The 18,910-nt window shown below is 50.4% G+C and overlaps 2 protein-coding genes across 2 annotated transcripts in view; one reads left to right on the top strand and one right to left on the bottom strand.

Moving 5' to 3' along the window:
• Positions 1–2,107: 2,107 nt before the first annotated feature.
• KDF1 (keratinocyte differentiation factor 1) lies at positions 2,108–11,939 on the top strand. Its single transcript, XM_017534821.2, has 4 exons — positions 2,108–2,226; positions 8,780–9,850; positions 10,730–10,804; positions 11,336–11,939. The coding sequence occupies exons 2-4, from the start codon at positions 8,812–8,814 to the stop codon at positions 11,416–11,418; spliced, it is 1,197 nt and encodes a 398-aa protein (XP_017390310.1). The 5' UTR covers positions 2,108–2,226; positions 8,780–8,811; the 3' UTR covers positions 11,419–11,939.
• Positions 11,940–14,174: 2,235 nt separating this feature from the next.
• NUDC (nuclear distribution C, dynein complex regulator) overlaps positions 14,175–18,910 on the bottom strand; it is a 20,076-nt gene continuing 15,340 nt past the window's right edge. Inside the window, exons 3-9 of the mRNA XM_017534816.1 lie at positions 18,451–18,654; positions 18,293–18,358; positions 17,621–17,740; positions 17,332–17,526; positions 15,088–15,171; positions 14,875–14,993; positions 14,175–14,442 (exon numbers count right to left, since the gene is read on the bottom strand). Of these exons, the coding sequence (XP_017390305.1) occupies positions 14,391–14,442; positions 14,875–14,993; positions 15,088–15,171; positions 17,332–17,526; positions 17,621–17,740; positions 18,293–18,358; positions 18,451–18,654 (840 nt within the window). The 3' untranslated portion in view covers positions 14,175–14,390. The remainder of the gene's footprint in view (positions 14,443–14,874; positions 14,994–15,087; positions 15,172–17,331; positions 17,527–17,620; positions 17,741–18,292; positions 18,359–18,450; positions 18,655–18,910) is intronic.

Below are 18,910 nucleotides of genomic sequence, written 5' to 3'. Positions count from 1 at the left end.
AATGATGTTTTAAAATCCCAGAACAAAGCGAGAATTTGCCTCAAAAATAAAGTTGAGATTGTATTTCTAAGAGGGAAGGAAATTATTTGCAATTTTTTTGAGATAAGGTCTTGCTATGTTGCCCAGGCTGGTCTTGAACTCCTTGGCTCAAGAGATTCTCTTGCCTCAGCCTCCCAAGTAGCTGGAATTGCAGGCCCAGGCCACTGTACCTAACCCCTTGCTCTTTTCTTAGTTTTTTTCACATATAAATTCGGCTGAAGCACATGAATTTGCCATTACTTTTAGATCAAAATGGGTCAAATAACAGCAAATTCATATGGTTCAACCTACTATTATGCTTAAATGCAGTAGTTCTAGTTATTTTTGAATCATATTAAAAGGATATCATTCTATATGTAGTCTTCTGAGATTTGACTTTTTTCTATTCAATATTATATTATCACGATCTACCCATGTTGCTATTTTTCATTTATTTTCTACTGCTCTATAATTAATTCCTTTGGATGAATATCCCATGTTTCTCTATCTCCTGTCAGTAGCATTTACCTGTTTTCAGTTTGGGGCTACTGTAAACAATGTTTCTACTAACATTCTTGTATACATTCTCTCCTGGTGCATTGTACAAGAGCTTCCTGTGGCTTGGCTGTACCATAGGAATGGACTTGCTAGGTCTTAGAGTACACAGATATTCAACTGCACAAGATGTGACTGTGAAGTGAGGATGTGACTCATCCTCTGAGCTCCAAATAACAATACAATCTGCCACTTTCCTCTGGAGGGAATGTGGACAAGATGTAGTGGGAGGCGCTGGGGTGGAGGGTATCTATTGGAAATTGGACACTTATGCCTAATGCACCCCAGTGATACCTTCCTGCTGCATCCATGATCTCCTTTAATCTTCCCAGGTGAAAAAAGGTACTATTATATCCAGAGATTAGGTTTAGAAAAAGAAAGTACCTTGCCCAAAGTCAGTTTTTGCCAACTGCCTGAGCAAACAATGCCCCCTCTCTAAGCTTCAGTTTCCTTTTCTGTAAAATGGAAATGATAATACCTGACCCATATCACAGGTTAAGGGCTTCCGCATGCATGGCTCCTGGAGATGCTCCCTAAAAGTCACTTGTTTATTAATGCTATTGTTAAGTTATTGATATATATACGTGTGTGTGTGTGTGTGTGTGTGTGTGTATAGAGAGAGAGAGAAAGAGACAGAGAGAGACAGAGAGTGTTTCACTCTTGTTGCCTGGACTGCAAAGGTGCAATCTTGGCTCACTGCACCTCTGCCTCCCGGGTTCAAGCGATTCTCCTGCCTCAGCCTCCCGGGTAGCTAGGATTACAGGTGCCCGCCACCACTCCCAGCTAGAGTTGTTATTAATATTAAGGGGAACAGTAACCCAGAATAGTCTGAGCCTTGCCTTCTTGACAGTCCAAGGTGTTGCCTCTTGCAGAGGGAGACCAACTTTGGATGTAGTGACCATAGCCCATTTTGGCCACCACTTCTGATCCGGGCCCCCTCCTCTACCCTACTCGGGACCTCAGAGCTGAGGTTCTTGTCTTTATCTCCAGATTTCTCTGAACAAAAGAAAAGGCAAACTGACTAGCGGCCCAGGCTCCCAGTTCTGCCTCAGGACAAAGGGAGAAATTGGGGCCCAGCCCCTCATTAAGTGGGAAATATTTGTTGAGCACCTAGTATGTGCCAGGACCTGTGCTGAGCACCAGGAACACAGAGGAACAAGACCAAACCCTGTAAGGCAGGAGGCTGAAGGAGACAGAAGACTAGAAAACGACAGTGTGCTGATTCCAGGGACTGTTCCATACAACAGAAAAACAGACTTAGGGTCAGGGAAAGCTGCCCAGTAGAGAGCTTCCCTTTAAGTTGGAGCTTTATGGCGGGGCAGGCCCTCTACAGGTACTCACAGACTAAGAGAACCACCAGCCTGTTGAACCGAAGAGGAGACTGAGCCCCAGCGCCTCTCGACCCCTCCTAGCCACACCTCACCTACCCCGACTAGGCCAAACCGGCCGAGCACCCGAGAAGCGCCGCGCAGCTCCACGAAGCCCAGGGGCGGGGCCTCGGCCCAGGTGCGCGGCGGCGCTTCGCGGAGGCAGGAAGTGTGTCCCTAGCAGCGGCCCGTGCAGCACTCCCGCGAGACGCTTACCTGCGCCCCAGGTGAGCGGCGAGGGGGCGGGGGAGGGGCTGAACCGGAGGCGGCTCACCTGGCGGGACAGGTAAGCCCCGCGCGGGCCCGAGGGGGCGCAAACCAGGGCGGCGCTGGTGTGGGGAGCCCCTCGAGGCTGCTCCCGGACGGGGGAGGGTCCCGGGCCCGGTTCGTCGGGGGCCACCCTCCTACTTCCGGGGTGCGCGGGCCGGGCCGGAGAGCGGCCTGAGCGGGCGCGCAGAAAGGGGTGAGGGGCTGCGCTCGCCCTCAGGACTGCACTGGCTGGGTGTGGGGCCGCGCGCACCCGGGGCAGGGTCGGGACCGGGCAAGCCCTGTGCTCACCCGGAGGAACAGCGTTGGGACGCGAGGGAGGCTGGGTCCGCCCGCAGGGCAGGGCCCTTGCAGCTGGAAAGAGTAGTGCTCGCCCCAAGGGCACTGCTGGTGCAGGGGCTGTGACAGCCCGGGGGGCAGTGCCAGGGTTTGGTTCTTCCTTGTCCCGAGGACTAGGTGCCCGCGGATATGAGTGCCGAGGGTACACTGAGCCGACGGCTGTTTCTCGAGTGGGACTGGGGTGCTCCTCCCAGCCGGGTGTCTGAGGCTTGACACGGGTCTGGGGGCAGAGGCTGGCGCGGCCGGGCCTGTCGTGGGGACGCTGGGAGAAGGGGACGCATAGCCCCCTGAGTGTATGTGTGTTCGCAAGACTAAGGGGGAAGAGGGCAGCATCAACGAGAAATTCAGGGAGGTCGGGCCGGGACTGTCTGACCCCCGAGAAGATTGCTGCGGTGCCTTAGAGCGCCCAGTGACCTAGCCCCTCCCAGGTGCCAGGCAACTGAGGGAAGCCCCCTGCTGGCAATATTTCATTTAAATCTCATGGGATTGCCGGGCAAGAAGATACTAATCTCATTTAAAGATGAGGAAACTGAAGTTAAGAATCTTGCCTCAAGCCACAATAGGGACTGGGAGCCAAGTGACCAGGCTTCCTAGGATTGCGTGGGGTGGGTGAGGGGAGTGGTGGCAACAGCAGGGTTGGGGAGATACAGCCTGGAAGAATCGGCCTGAGTTTGACTTCAGGAGGGGGTTCAATGGTTGGAGGGAAGTGGGAAACTGAGACCCGGCATTGTCCTTATCCCAGGTCTTGACTCTCTTTTCATCCCACCACTGCTGGAGATGTGTGGCACACACAAATTATGCAGGCTCCAGAGCCTGGCCCGCCACAGTGCAAATCCTAATGCAGCCCTCTCTTACTAGGCGTCTCTGGGCCACTCACTTCACCTTTCTGAGCTTCAGATTCCTGATCTGTGAAATGAAGATTTACTATTTATTTGCAGAGCAATTGTGAGAGTTAAATAAGGTGAAAGTCTTCTGGCCCATTCACTGCTGTTTTCTCCGCATTTAGCACAGTGCTAGGCACCTCGTAGGTGCTCAATAAATACTCGTTGGATTAATTTAATCAATAGTAGCGAGCCATAAAGCTTTGGAGGTTGGGGAGAGGACAATAGCCAGCCCATCCTCAGGAGTCCCAGGTACCTCCAAGCTCAGCAGGGTTAACAGTAGATTCGCCCACTCTCCTGAAGGCCTGAGCCTGGAAGACAGGGCTCCCAACATGGGCTCTTTGGGCACACACTGGTCCATGGAGCTGGCAGCTGGCACCTTTGACTGCCTCTTTCCTCCCAAGTAATAGAAGGGATGGGGTAGTGGATAAGAGTCTGGGGCCAGGCTGATTGTGTACAGACAGATGTATGGCTTTGGACAACTTATTTAACCTGTCTGTGCTTTAGTATGACAATACAGCTAATAATATTACAAAGAGGGTTGTGAACATTAATAGGTTTTTACCTCTGATGTACTTAGAACAGTGTAAGCCATCAATAATCAACTCTTTCACTAGAGTGTAAACTCCTGAGGTTGAGGGATTTTGTGTGTTTTATCACTTTATCCATAGAATTTAGAACAGCTGGCTGGGTGCGGTAGCTTATGTCTGTAATCTCAGCACTTTGGGAGGCTGAGGCAGGCAGATCACTTGAGGTTAGATGTTTGAGACCAGTCTGGCCAATATGGTGAAACCCCATCTCTATTAAATATACAAAAAAATTAGCTGGGCATGGTGGCATGCACCTGTAATTCCAGCTACTTGGCTACTTGGGAGGCTGAGGCATGAGAATTGCCTCCACCCAGGAGGCAGAAGTTTCAGTGAGCCAAGATCATCCCATGCACTGCAGCATTGGTGACAGGGTGAGACTCTGTCTCAAAAAAAAAAATCCAGCATGTGGCACACAGTGGGCCCTCAATAAATATCTGTTAATTTCGTGAATGTATGAATCCATACCCAACCCCACATTTCTTGAACTAAAGCAAAGATTTTTTTAACCACTTGCCTCAGATTGCAAGGGAATTTAAAGTTACCTGTTATAATTTTAGCTGGGATACCTTTGCAGATGGGATTTCACTCCCCCCTCACCTCCTATCCCCCATCCATACTCTGGTCAACCTAGAGCCTAAGTCTTTTTTTTCTTTCTACCCAATGGTCCTGGTTCTACCCTGAGGCAGCCTGGAATGTGTTAGCCCCCTGAGGCACCTAGTGTACCAAACCCTGTTCCAGATACTGAGGCAGAAAATAATTACACACAGTCCCTGCACTTTAGGGTCATGGTCCTTGGGACATAGACTTATCCTCAAACAATGGGTACAAGCCTGACCCAGCTGACAGCCCAGCAGAAGGCTGTGGAAAGAGAGCCTCACATCTGACTAGGGGTTCCAGAGGGTCCCTGGAGAAGGAGCGCTGAGTAGCGCCAGGAGACTGTGTTGAAGAGTTCTAGGAATGACTAAAGAACTATATCCTAAGGCCGGGAGTGGTGGCTCACACCTGTAATCCCAGCACTTTGGGAGGCCGAGGTGGGCGGATCACCTGAGGTTAGGAGTTCAAGACCACCCTGACCAACATGGAGAAGCCCTGTCTCTACTAAAAATACAAAATTTGTCGGGTATGGTGGCACATGCCTATAATCCCAGCTACTTGGGAGTCTGAGGCAGGAGAATTGCTTGAACCCAGGAGGTGGAGGTTATGATGAGCCGAGATTGTGCTATTATTGCACTCAGGCCTGGACAAAGAGAGCAAAACTCCATCTCAAAAAAGACAAACAAACAAACAAAAAAACCTGTATCCTAGGCCGGGCACAGAGGCTCATGCCTGTAATCCTAGCACTTTGGCAGGTGAAGACAGGAGGATCACTTGAGGCCAGGAGTTCAAGACCAGCCTGAGAAACATAGCAAGATCCCATCTCTACCAAAAAACAAAACAAAACAAAAAACTAGTGGGGCAGGGTAGTATGCACCTATAGTCCTAGCTACTCAAGTGGTTGAGGTAGGAGGATCACTTGAGCCCAATTGTTCAAGGCTTCATTAAGCTATGGTTACACCACTGCACTCCAAGCTGGATGACAGAGGGAGACCCTATCTCTTAAAAAAAAAAAAAAGAGGAAAAAAAGAAAGAATTGTATCCTTCACATCCCATTTACCAATGGGTAATATTCCCTCTCTCCCTTTCTCTACACACACATACCTTCTGTTTTTTGTGTGTTTGAAACATTTGAGATTAGCTTGCAGATATCCTGTCCCTTTATCCTCAAGTGCTTCAGTGTATGTTTCCTTAGATTATATAACCACAGTAATTGAGTTCAGAAAATTTAACAGTAATACAATACTATCAAATAACATATAGCCTATTTTCAAATATCACCAGTTATCTACATTATCCAAGTTTCAATTTCTCCTCCTAATCCAGGATCCTATCTAGGATCACATTGCATTTAATTGTCATGTTTCTGAACTTGGGTTTGTCTATTATTTCCTCATGACTACATTCAGGTTATGCATTTTTGGCAAGAATACTTCATGAGTTGTATCCTTCTTAGTACATAGTATCAGGAGGAACATGATGTCAGTTCATCCCATGATGGTGATATTATCTTTGATCATTTAATTAAAGTGGTGTCTACCAGGTTCCTCTAAACATTTTTAAGTTTTTACTTGCTACAGCAAGTAGGAGGGAATGGAAGTGGCCAGAATGGCAGCTGTGACTCTATTTGGGTGAGAGATAATGATGGCCCTCTTTAGGGATGTGGCACTGAGTTTCCCAAGTGCCAAATCTGGGATTAGACTAGGGCCAGAACTGTAACTAGAACACAGATATCCTGATGCCCAGTCTCATGTTCCTCACACACCCCCAGTTTAAGACCCTAATGCCACTGGTGTGGTGATTCATGCCTCTAATCCCAGCACTTTGGGAGGCTGAGGCAGGCAGATCACGAGGTCAGGAGTTTGAGACCAGCCTGACCAACATGGTGAACCCCGTATCTACTAAAAATACAAAAATTAGCCAGGCGTGGTAGCGCACGCCTGTAATCTCAGCTACTCAGGAGGTTGAGGCAGGAGAAGTGCCTGAACTTGGAAGGTGGAATTTGCAGTGAGCTGAGATCACATCATTGCCTGGGTGACAGAGCAAGACTGTCTCAAAAAAAAATCACATTTAAGGGCCGGGCGCCATGGCTCACACCTATAATCCCAGCACTTTAGGGGGCCGAGGTGGGTGGATCACCTGAGGTCAGGAGTTTGAGACCAGCCTGATCAACATGGCAAAATCCTCTCTCTACTAAAAATGCAAAAATAAGCTGGGCGTGGTGGCGTGTGCGTATAATCCCAGCTACTTGAGAGGCTGAGGCAGGAGAATTGCTTGAACCCAGGAGGCAGAGGTTGCAGTGAGCCGAGATGGCGCCACTGCACTCCAGCCTTGACTACAGAGTGAGACTCTGTCTCAAAACAAAAAAAACAAAACAAAACAAAAAAACATTTAAGCTTCATTCTCATATTTAAGCATCATTCCTGTGGCATTAAATACATTCACATTGTTGTACAACTGTTGCCACCGTCCATCTCCAGAACTTTTTCATCTTCACCAGCTGAAAATTCCTACCCATTCAACACTAACTCCCCATTCCCCTCTGCCCCAGCACCAGGCAACTACCATTCTACTTTGTGTCTCTATGAATTTGACTATTCTAGAGATGTCATATAAATGGAATCTTACAATATTTGTCCTTTTTTTGAGACAGGGTCTGGCTTTGTTGCCCAGGCTGGAGTACAGTGGCATAATCTCAGCTCTCTGCAACCTCCACCTCCGAGGCTCACGTGGTCCTTCCACCTCAGCCCCTCAGGACACTAGGACTACAGGTGTGCAACACCATGCCTGGCTCATTTTTGTATTTTTAATAGGGATGGTTTTCACCATTTTTTCTAGGCTGGTCTCAAACTCCTGGGCTCAAGCAATCCACCCACCTTGGCCTCCCAAATTGCTGGGATAACAGGAATGAGCCACTGAGCATGGCCTGTTTGTCCTTTTGTGTCGGGCTTATTTTTTTATTTTTATTTTTTTGAGGTGGAGTCTCTCTTTGTCACTCAGGCTGGAGTGCAGTGGCGCAATCTCAGTTCACTGCAACCTCCGCCTCCTGGGTTCAAGCAATTCTCCTGTCTCAGCTGCACTCCCTCCCCAACCAAATAGCTGGGACTACAGGCACACACCACCATGCCCGGCTAATTGGTTTCACTGTGTTAGCCAGGTTGGTCTGGAAATCCTGACCTCATGATCCACCCACCTTGGCATCCCAAAGGTCTGGGATTACAGGCGTGAGCCACCGTGCCCAGCCTCTGGCTTATTTCCCTTAGCATGTTCTTCAAGGTTCATCCATGTTGCAGCATGTATAAGAATTTCCTTCCCTGTTTCTTGACATACATTGCTGATTCCTAGAAAAAAAAAAAAATAAAAGAATTTCCTTCCTTTTTAAGGCTGAATAATATTCCATTGTATGTATATACCACATTTTGTTTAGTCATTCATCTATTGGTAGACACTGGGATTGTTTCCACTTTTTGGCTATTGTAAATAATCCTGCTGTGAACATTGGTATAAACATCTGAGTCCCTGCTCTCAATTAGGTTGGGTATGTACTGAGAAGTGGAATTGCTGGGTCATGTGGTAATTCGATGTTTTTGGAGGGACCACCATACTGTTTTCCACAGCAGCTGCACCATTTTACATTCCCACCAGAAATGCACAAGGGTTCCAATTTCTCCACATTATTGCCAACATTTGTTATTTTCTGGGGGAAGGGAGATTATTTTTAAATACAGATTGAGAGGTTGAGTATCCCTAATCCAAAAATCCATAACACTCCAAAATCTGAAAGTTGAGCACCAGCATGATACTTAAAGGAAATGCTCATTGGAGCATTTCAGATTTTTGGATGAGGAATGCTCAACAGGTAAGTATAATGTACACAATCCAAAACCCAGAATCCAAAACATTTCTGGACCCAAGCATTTCAGATAAGATGTTCTACCTTTCATAGCCATCCCAATAGGTGTAAGTCACAGGGAATTTTGAAATCTGGGTTAGACCACAGAGACTTCCTCTTTGTGGAGGGAGGGGCACAAGAGATGCAAGTTTATGGGCATACTTGGGTCCATCCACATCCCAGGCCTCTCAGAAACTAGAAGTGTGAAGCTGCTCAAGTCAGCCCAGGAATTTGTCCCTGACCTCTGATCCTGACTCCCTGGCCTCTCCCCCGCAGGTGCCTGGCTGCTGCAAACCATGCAATGAGCCATGCCCCGCCCTGGACACCCCCGCCCAGCATCTGGGCCTCCACGCTTGGGACCCTGGGAGCGGCCAACAGAGCTATGTCTGGAGACATACGATAAACCACCTCAGCCCCCACCAAGCCGCCGTACCCGTAGACCAGACCCCAAGGACCCTGGTCACCATGGGCCAGAGAGCATTACCTTCATCTCTGGCTCTGCTGAGCCAGCCACTGAGTCCCCTGCCTGCTGCCTGCTCTGGCGACCCTGGGTATGGGAGTGGTGCCAGGCTGCCTTCTGTTTCCGCCGCTGCCGGGATTGTCTCCAGCGCTGTGGAGCCTGTGTGCGGGGCTGCAGCCCCTGCCTGTCTTCTCGGGACTCCCCTGAGGGGACTGCTGAAGCCAACTGGGCCAAGGAGCACAATGGAGTGCCCCCCAGCCCTGACCGTGTACCCCCCAGCCGGCGGGATGACAAGCGGCTCAAGTCAACTGTGGGCAGCAGCTTCAGCTACCCCGACGTTAAGCTTAAAGGCATCCCTGTGTACCCCTATCCCAGGGCTACCTCCCCAGCCCCTGATGTGGACTCCTGCTGCAAGGAGCCACTGGCCGATCCCCCACCCATGCGACACAGTCTGCCTAGCACCCTCGCCAGCAGTCCTCGTGGCTCCGAGGAGTACTACTCCTTCCATGAGTCGGACCTGGACCTGCCCGAGATGGGCAGTGGCTCCATGTCGAGCCGAGAGATCGACGTGCTCATCTTCAAGAAGCTGACAGAGCTGTTCAGCGTACACCAGATCGATGAGCTGGCCAAGTGTACGTCAGACACTGTATTCCTGGAGAAGACCAGTAAGATCTCAGACCTTATCAGCAGCATCACGCAGGACTACCACCTGGATGAGCAGGATGCTGAGGGCCGCCTGGTACGTGGCATCATTCGCATCAGTACCCGAAAGAGCCGTGCTCGCCCACAGACCTTGGAGGGGCGTTCAACTCGGGCTGCTGCCCCCACTGCTGCTGCCCCTGACAGTGGCCATGAGACCATGGTGGGCTCAGGTCTCAGCCAGGATGGTAGGTGGGGGCCCCATGGGACTGAGGGGTAGAGTAGGGGAGGCTCTGGCCAGGGGAGGGTTGGAATGGGGTCTTTGGCCACTGTGGGTCCACCCCTCAGACAGTCCCTGCCCTTACTCCTTTCTGTCAACTCTTGCATCCCCCACTCCACAGCTCCCACTCTGGCCCTTCACAGTGAGGTCTCAGCAAGGCTGAGAGGAGCAGGCAGACCCTAGGAGAGCTCTCTGCCCATCGCTGCTGTCCCCAGAAAGGACAAGGTGCCCTCTGCGTTCAACAAGTTTACCTAAAACACTCCTCTCCCCTGTTGTCACCTGCCAGAGTAGCTTCTAGGCCTGGCCTGGTTAACAGGACCCAGGGACCCACATGAATTTGGGCCTCTGACCTGTTTTGGCCTAACCAAAACTCCCACTCATCCACCACTCTGCACATGCACACATTATCTGTTGTCTTTCTTTTGGAGACAAGTCTCGCTCTTGTTACCCAGGCTGGAGTGCAATGGCGTGATCTTGGCTCACTGCAACCTCTACCTCTCGGGTTCAAGGGATTCTACTGCCTTAGCCTCCCGAATAGCTGGGTGAATTACAGGTGCCCACCACCATGCCTGGCTAATTTTTGTATTTTTAGTAAAGACAGGGTTTCATCATGATGGCCAGCCTGGTCTCGAACTCCTGACCTCAGGTGATCCACCCACCTCGGCTCCCAAAGTGCTGGGATTACAGGCATGAGCCACCGTGCCTGGCCTGTGTCTTTTTTAAGCATTATTTTTCTAGCCCTGCCCAGGAGTGAGTGGCTCCTCCCTCATCAGGCTGGGAACAAAGTGGGGAATAGGGTTGAAAGAATATGATAATGACCACTGCCTGCCTCATGTTCCCTCCCTAGAGCTGACAGTGCAGATCTCCCAGGAGACGACTGCAGATGCCATCGCCCGGAAGCTGAGGCCTTATGGAGTTCCAGGTGTGGTCCTGACCTAATGAGGGGTGTGGAGGGTGGGGGACTACCCTAGGGTCCCCTCACATGCTCCTCTCCCAGCTTTCTCTTGGGGTGGTGAGGATGGCATCAAAAAGGGACGAGGGCCTTAGCAGCTACAGACCCATCCCCATCTGGCAAGCTGGCCTAAAGCGGGGGCAGGTGCCCAGAACAGGCGAGCTGGAAGTGATTGAACCCCAACCTTCAAGCCCAGGTGACTAGGAAAGTAGTGGGTGGGGGACCATCCAGCATGGTGCTGGAAAGGCACCCCGTGTGGTTCTGCTGCGGTCTTCTTGCCCTTGATAACAATCTCCTGGGAGTGGGCTCATCATCCTTTTACAGAAAGGGAGGTTAGGGCTCAGAGAGGTCAATAAACCGAGTGGGTCACCCAGCCAGGATCAGACTGACCCAGGCTCAAGTCCTACTCTGCTCCTTCTCAGCAAGCTTCTCCCTGGCTGTGCGATCTGGATGACCTCCTTCCCCTGAGCCTGTTTCCTCCTCTCCTCTCCTTCCCACCAGGGTACCCAGCCAGCCATGACTCATCCTTCCAGGGCACTGACACAGACTCGTCGGGGGCGCCCCTGCTACAGGTGTACTGCTAACCCTCACCAGGCCCAGCTGTCACACCCTTTTTGGGAGAAGCACAGCCTACAGAATGAAGAGGGGCACCAGGAACCCCTGTGGGAGAGGCTGGGCCTTAGACCTGAAGCAGTGCCCACTCTGGCTCCTCCTGCCTTGGCTGACTGGGTTCCTGGACCATGTGCATTTCACTGGGCCATGGAGTCTGCGTCCCCTTGCATCCCCAGCTGGTCTGATCCCTGCCTGGGCCTCTTCCTTCCTGCTCATGGTCTTCAGGTGGCCTGATCATGGAAAGTAAGGACTTACTTTCTGGGAGTGAATCCTGACTCCATCCTCATAATATTGCCACCCTAAACAATCATGCAAACTTCTCCTTCCCTGGGGGAATTTAACAGCTAAGTTTATCTTAAATGTACTGTATTGGGGGGTGGGCAGGGCCCACTCTTGTTATGTTAAGCAATTGGTTCTGGTTCATGGTTGATGTTCTGTATGTTAACATGACCATAGTTTGTAAATACAAAGGCAATTGGCATCTGTCTGCTTATCTTGGCTGTCTTTTCTCTCCAGTCTGCCTCACTTAACTGCCGCCTAGAACAGGAGACAGGATATAGATGACCAGCCTGGCTTAGTGCCCTGCAGTTGAAGTCAGAAGAATAAAATGGGAGTGATGCTGCCCCCATTTCAGGTTCACTGTGAGTTCCAGGAGATAAAGAACCAAGCACAGTCTGTACCTGAGAAATGCTGGATAAATGGTTTCTGACATTGTTTGAGAGGTTCTTCTAGGGAGGCTTGCCTCTGTTCTCCCAGTCCACTGCCTGCAGGCTGGCCTGCTTCTGCCCAGCCCTGTTTCCCCAAAGCCCTGATCATCTGTTGGCACTATCTAGCCTTGGTGGACCTGCTGCTCCCCTCCCCCGCTCTGTGGTACTAATAGAACTGTGGGTTTCACCAGTCCCGTTTTTGGCCTTTCCAATAATCTTGGAGAATGGACATTCTTCTTCCAGAGAGGAAACCTGGGGCTCACAGCGAGGTCACGGAACTTAGGGGACATGCAGTTAGTAACCGTGGCTCCGGGTCTCCCTGGGGCAAATGCAGAATCCCTTGTTTAGGTATCAGAGCCCAGATAAGTTCAGAAGGATCCTAGTTGGCTGCTCCTCACACACAGGCTTATCTACTACTCCTCTCTTAGCAGAGAGGCCAGGGCAGGCCCACCTGCCCATTCTTAATTAACAAACAAGCCGAAAGTTGTTAAGGATCCGCCCACTCCTGGCCCCATTTGACCTGCTGTCCCCACAGCCCTTCATATTGTTTCTACAGGCACCCTTTAGAAAGTAACTACTAGACAAACTGTACTTGTTTGTCCAGTTTCCTAAGAAAAACAGAGGATGGTCTCAGGGCTTTGAACACAGGGTCCAATTCTAACTCCAAGGACCCTGTGTTCATAGTCACACTCTGCTGTCTCATCCAGGTCAAGGCCAACATTAGATTGAAATGACCACAGGACAGAACAAGAGTCCAGAGTGGCAGAGTGACACCATAGACCCTCCACTCTAGCCTCAGCCCTAGATCACCATTTTCCAAACCTTGCCTTCTAAACCACTATTTCCATTCCCAGAAAAAAAAAAAAAAAAAAAAAAAAAGTTTATTAAGTTTGGAAAACAAAGCTAGGTACTGCATAGCCTCTTTGAAATCTTTAACAAGCTATTGTGAAATTCTTTTTCTTTCTGAGACAGAGTCTCACTCTTATTGCCCAGGCTGGAGTACAGTGGCATGATCTCGGCTCACTGCAATCTCTGCCTCCCGGGTTCAAGTGATTTGCCTGCCTCAGCCTCCCAAGTAGATGTGATTACAGACGTGCACCACCACACTTAATTTTTTGCATTTTTGGCAGAGACGGACTTTCCCCACGTTGGCCAGGCTGGTTTCGAACTCCTGACATCAAGTGATCCACCTACCTTGGCCTCCCAAAGTGCTAGGATTACAGGCATGAGCTACCATGCCCAGCTATTCTGTAATTCTATAAAAGACATCTGTGTTCCAGAAATTAGGGGCCAGAGAACTAAGCACTCACAGCAGGTCAACCTAGACATTCTTGCTATAACTTCTGTGGCCCAAGCACTCTGACCTCCACCCTCTAGCCAAAGTGGGGCAGGGGTCAGCTCTGTGAGCTGGATCTGAGCAGAGGGGAGTGCCTCTACAGCTCTGGCACTGTCCTGGGAGCTGGCTCTGAAAAGGCCTAGAATCTGCAGAGGTCCAGGTTAGAGACACAAACAGTGGGGCCTCACTGGACTTTACTCTGTTCTCCTAGCAAGGTTCCTGTACCACACATACAGATCTGAGGCCTGGGCCATCCCCCTGGTACTCCTCCCCTGAGCCAGGCAGTGTCACCTCGGCCCTTGCTGCTCTTCTGCCTGGGACACAATAGTCTCTAGTTTGAAGAACACTTGAGGGCTAGAGGGCAGGCCCACTGCAGTGGGAAGTGAGAATTGGATCAATAAGTCCAGTGGTCTTAAAACTCTGCTGGGTCATGTGCTCCTTTGAGAATGTGACATGTGTTCTAGTCTCTGTAGCCAGAAAAACTCAACCTTTGCTCAGAATCATACACAGACTAAAAGCCTTGTTTTAATCTTCCCTTTAAGAAACTGAGGCCCACAGAGGGGCAAGGACTTGCTCTAGGTCACATGGCGGAATCTAGGCTAGAAGCCAAACTCCCAGTTCCCAGCAGCAGCCATAAAGGGCCTGTGCCCCAGAGAAAGGCCAGAGACAAGAGAGGACACAAAAGGAGCTGGGCAAATTGCTTTAATGTGTAACAGTAGGCCAACTGGGGAGGATAGGATCCCAAGCCCCAGCCTTTCTCCTGATACCCTGGGACCTGTGTGCCTGGGCCAGTCCCATGCCTGCCCCAAGCCCTGAGGCCCACAAGTCCCAGAGAAGAGTGGGAAAGAAAGTTGGGTGATTGCGGCACAGCCCCAAGAGTTCAGGGAGGAAAAAACAGGGGCTAGTTAAATTTGGCCTTGGAAAAATCCATTTCCGGATGCTGATCCATGAACCTGGAGAAAGGGAAGCAGGAAGATGATGAAACAGCTCATCCTTCTCTTCTAAAGCTGTCCCTTCTCCCAGCACCCCCGTGTCAAATCTAATCTCTTTAGACCTCAGCAACACTGAGCCAGGCCAGGCAGGAGCAAGGCCAGGGTATCTGAGGCCCATCTGAGCCCTGAGGCTGGAAGCTGAGGCACCAACACTGGCATCGTTTTCCTGTAGGTGGCAATGACCGGCTGTTACCCCTTCCCTCCTATCATGAGCTGGCCTTGCCCTCAAGATGACCTCAGCAAGTGACTAGAGTAGGCAAGCCAAAGCCATAAAGCCATAAACATGGCTGGAAAGGGGGCAGGGCAGCTCCTGAGGTGGCTCAATGATGCATTCAGTGTTGTCTAAGCCCCCAGGCACCCACCCTCCCCTAGCCCCATCTCTGAATTGCTCACTTCTTCAGAATCTCCTGTTTCTTCTGTTCGTCTGAGGTTGGCAGCCCCATGGACTTCTGTCTCTGGTCATACATCATCTTTTCCACCATGCTGCGGGTCTCACTGTCCAGGTCTGACAACTGGGGGCAGGCAGTGACAGGGATGGGTAAAGCTCTGGAAACACCTAAGGCCCTCACCTTCCTGCTGAAGCTCCCCCAACCAGCCAGGGCTCACCTTGGAATTCTCAGGGTTTATCTTCTTGGTGTTGATCTCAGGGTCACTGGTCACCAAGCGGCTCCACCATTCCATCTTATTGATCTGTGAAGAGAACCAGGGGGTGGAAGGTGGCCTGCTCTGTGCACCAGTAATCACCCCTTAACCCTTTCACAACCAAACTCTCTCCCATCCACATCCTGCACCTGAGACCCATGCAGGCCTGTGCTGGGTCCAGAGGTACGAATGAGCAATACTCTGCCCTCCCTGCAGCTGGGGGAGGCACAGAGGCAAACAGTTACAAATCAGTGTGATAAGGGGAAGAAGAAAGCAGAAAGGGAGATATTCATCCAGGGTGGAGGAAGAAAAGTTCGGAAGTGACACTTGGGCTGAGCCTTAAGACAGAAAGCAGTACACCAGATTTAAAATGAGAAGAAAAAACAATTTTTTTTTTTTTAAGATGGAGTCAAGCTGGAGTACAGGGGAACAATCTCAGCTCACTGCAACCTCTGCCTCCTGGGTTCAAGCAATCTCCTGCCTCAGCCTTCCAAGTAGCTGGGATTATTACAGGTGGCCACCACCACTGGCTAATTTTTTGTATTTTTAGTAGAGATGGAGTTTCGCCATGTTGACCAGGCTGGTCTCTAATCCTAACCTTGTGATCTGCCTGCCTCGGCCTCCCAAAGTGCTGGGATTACAGGTGTGAGTCACCGTGCCCAGCCAGAAAAATTATTTAAGCACGGAAGTGCCAGGTGCAATGATCCTACCCATAGTCCCAGCACTTTGGGACAGAAAGATCTCTTGAGCTCAGGAGTTTCAGACCAGCCTGGGCAACATAATGAGACCCTGTCACTACAAGAAACATTTAAAAATTAGCCAGGTAGGGTGGCGCTTGCAGTTACTCAGGAAGCTGAGGTGGGAGGGTCATTTGAGCCCAGAAGGTCAAGGCTGTGGTGAGCCGTGATTGCGCCACTGCATTCCAGCCTGGGTGAGAGAACAAGACCCTGTCTCAAAAAATAAAAAATAAATTTAAAAAGGCAGGGAAAGACATTCCAGTTGGGAGGAAAAGCAAGTGCAGGGGCATGGAGGGGTGAGTGAGGGCAGCCAACGCCAGTCAGGAAGGCTGGGACAGGGCCTTATGTGCCCTGGGAAGTTCTTAGACTCTTGGCCCTTTTCAGAGACCACCTTTATTTACTGGTGTCTGTGTCCCATCTCTCTGCACAGGCAGTGAGGTTGAGAATGTAGACTTCCTGAGGGCACTGATTTTCCTACATTTTGTTCACTGTTCTCTCTCCAGCACTTAGAACAAGAACGGTATCTGGCACGGAGTAGGTATTCAAGTATTTGATGAATTGAATGCATGTACAAACCTAGTAAAAAAGAAGCAACTGGGTTGGGTGTGGCGGCTCAAGCCTATAATCCCAGCACTTTGGGAGACCAAAGCGGGTGGATCACGAGGTCAGGAGTTCCAGACCAGCCTGGTCAAGATGGTGAAACCCCATCTCTACTAAAAATACAAAAATTAGCCAAGCACAGTGCTGGGCACCTATAATCCTAGCTACTCAGGAGGCTGAGACAGGAGACTTGCTTGAACCTGGGAGGTGGAGGTTGCAGTGAGCTGAGATCATGCCACTGCACTCTAGCCCAGGAGACAGAGCAAGACTCTGTCTCAAAATTAAAAAAAAAAAAAAAAAAAAAAAAAAAAAAAAAAAAAAAAAAAAAAAAAAAGCAGCCTTAGAATCTAAGTCTGTTTCAATCCTGACTCTACCCCTTCCCAGAGGTATGAGCTTTTGGGTAAATCAGTGATTTCTTTTTCTAACTCAAACCTGTAATCTCAGCACTTTGGGAGGCTGAGATGGGAAGATCACTTGAGGCCAAGAGTTCAGGACCAGTCTGGGAAATATATGGAGACCACCCACCACCCCAATCTCTACAAAAAAAAAAAAAATCAACAACAAAAATTAGCTGAGCATTGTGGTGTGCACCTGTAGTCTTAGCTACTCAGGAGGATGAGGCAGAGAATTGCTTGGGCCCAAGAGTTCAAGGCTGCAGTGAGCTAAGAAGGTGTTACTATACTCCAGCCTGGGCAACAGAGTAAGACTTGTCTTTAAGAAAAATAAAATAGGGACAGACCTACTTTAAAGAGTGTTGTCATGGGATTAAGATAATTCCAGAATGCCTCCAGCATGGCTCCAGAGTAAAATAAGCACACATCCTCCCTTCTTCCATCAACACCCCATGCCAGAAGAGCTGGGCCTCACATACCTTCTCCAGATGCACAGTCACCACCTTGCCATCCTCAATGAGCCATGAGCTCTCCTCCACCTTCACTTCGTTGTAGAGCTCCCCACTGATGATTGCTGGCTGCCCCTTGAGCCCCACCCGGAGGTGCCGCCGCTGGATGTCCACCACGACGTCCTTCCCTTTCAGCCGGAAGTTCACACGGAAAGGGACTGCCAGCTGCATAGGGCAGAGGCAGTCAGGAGGGGCCACCAAGTGCTGCCAGCACCCCAGGCTTGCTCCCTAAGCTTCACCTCTGGTCCCTGCCACTCACATCCAGTTCCGACAGGGTCTGGGTCCAGCGGTAATTGGGCAGGTCTGCCCCGTTGCCTAGGTTGGGCTTCAGTTTTCCTTTGTCCTTCTCATCTTCCTCCTCATTATCTTCCTCAGTCTCCTGCTTACAATCAGGGACACTTAGCTACTTACTTGATAGACATGAACAGATACAGAATGAACCCTCCTCACTGGGCCAAGCCCAGAGCTAGCACTGGGCATACAGCCACAAAAGAAAAGAGACCTGGTCCCTGCCCACTCCACAGAGGGACAGATCTCCAAGCCTTGGTCCACTGGGAACCAGGTAAAACTTGGTTCTGATCTCTGCTTGAGAGGAGCTCAGATTATTATACCATGTGACAAAGGATATGGCTGGGCCCACAGAACCCAGGCAACCTCAGATGGGACCCATAATAGGCACTGCCCTCTCTGGCTCTTGGGTTTTTCTGCCATAAATGGGTTAAGGTCAATGAGTTTTTTTTTTTTTTTTTTTTTAACCTGGATCCTTTGGTTCAATGTCTCTGAGCGTGATCTTAAAGTATGGGGAAGACTCCCAAAGCCAGGAGGGGAGGGGATAGGATAAGGAAGGGTATTCCAGAGAAGGCAGTAGACAGGAGATTCCCTGGAAGTTCCAAACTCCTGTCTCATCCTAAGTATCTCCAGTCCATCTCACCTGCTTCCCTGGGGAGTCAAGGCTGCCATTCTTGAGCTGGGCCTCATAAGTCTCTGCATCCTTTTTCTGGGGCAAAGAACACAGCAGTTGGCAACAGGACCCCACTGCTCAGTGCCACTGGGGATCTGAGGAATAGAGAATGGAAGCCCACCCTTCACCTGGTCAATCTCTAGCTGCAGCCTCTCTGCCTCTTCATCAGTTAGCTCCTTGATCTGGGGCCCTGAGGTCTCTGACTTGGCTTCTTTGGCCAGCCTGGCCGCCCGCTCCGCCTTCTCCCGCCGCTCAGCCTCCTGCCGGGCTCTCTTCTCCCGCCGGGCCTTCTGTGCCAGCTGATTGTGGTGGCTGAAAGTCTGAGTGATAAGCTGGAGAGGGAAGAAAGACCATGAGGCATCAGAGCAGGGGACAGTGTCCCACAGCCTGGAGTCCAGCCCCCCACTACCTGCTGGGTGCAAGGGCAAAGCACTACACTCAGAACCTCAGTTTCCTCATCTGCAAAATGAGGAAAATACGGCCAGGCGCGGTGGCTCAAGCCTGTAATCCCAGCACTTTGGGAGGCCGAGGCGGGTGGATCATGAGGTCAAGAGATCGAGACCATCCTGGTCAACATGGTGAAACCCC

This window comes from Cebus imitator, unplaced genomic scaffold (assembly GCF_001604975.1).
Source record: "Cebus imitator isolate Cc_AM_T3 unplaced genomic scaffold, Cebus_imitator-1.0 Scaffold87, whole genome shotgun sequence".
Classification (NCBI taxonomy): domain Eukaryota; kingdom Metazoa; phylum Chordata; class Mammalia; order Primates; family Cebidae; genus Cebus; species Cebus imitator.
Note: the sequence above shows the minus strand (reverse complement) of the source record. Positions and strands in the feature narration are given on the sequence as shown.

What these genes read in the sequence shown, in the direction of transcription:
- KDF1 (XM_017534821.2), top strand. Translation starts at nt 8,812, where the DNA reads ATGCCCCGCCCTGGACACCCCCGCCCAGCATCTGGGCCTCCACGCTTG. An exon ending in CTCAGGTCTCAGCCAGGATG is followed by an intron (nt 9,851 to 10,729) that starts GTAGGTGGGGGC and finishes TTCCCTCCCTAG; the next exon opens with AGCTGACAGTGCAGATCTCC. An exon ending in GAGGCCTTATGGAGTTCCAG is followed by an intron (nt 10,805 to 11,335) that starts GTGTGGTCCTGA and finishes CCTTCCCACCAG; the next exon opens with GGTACCCAGCCAGCCATGAC.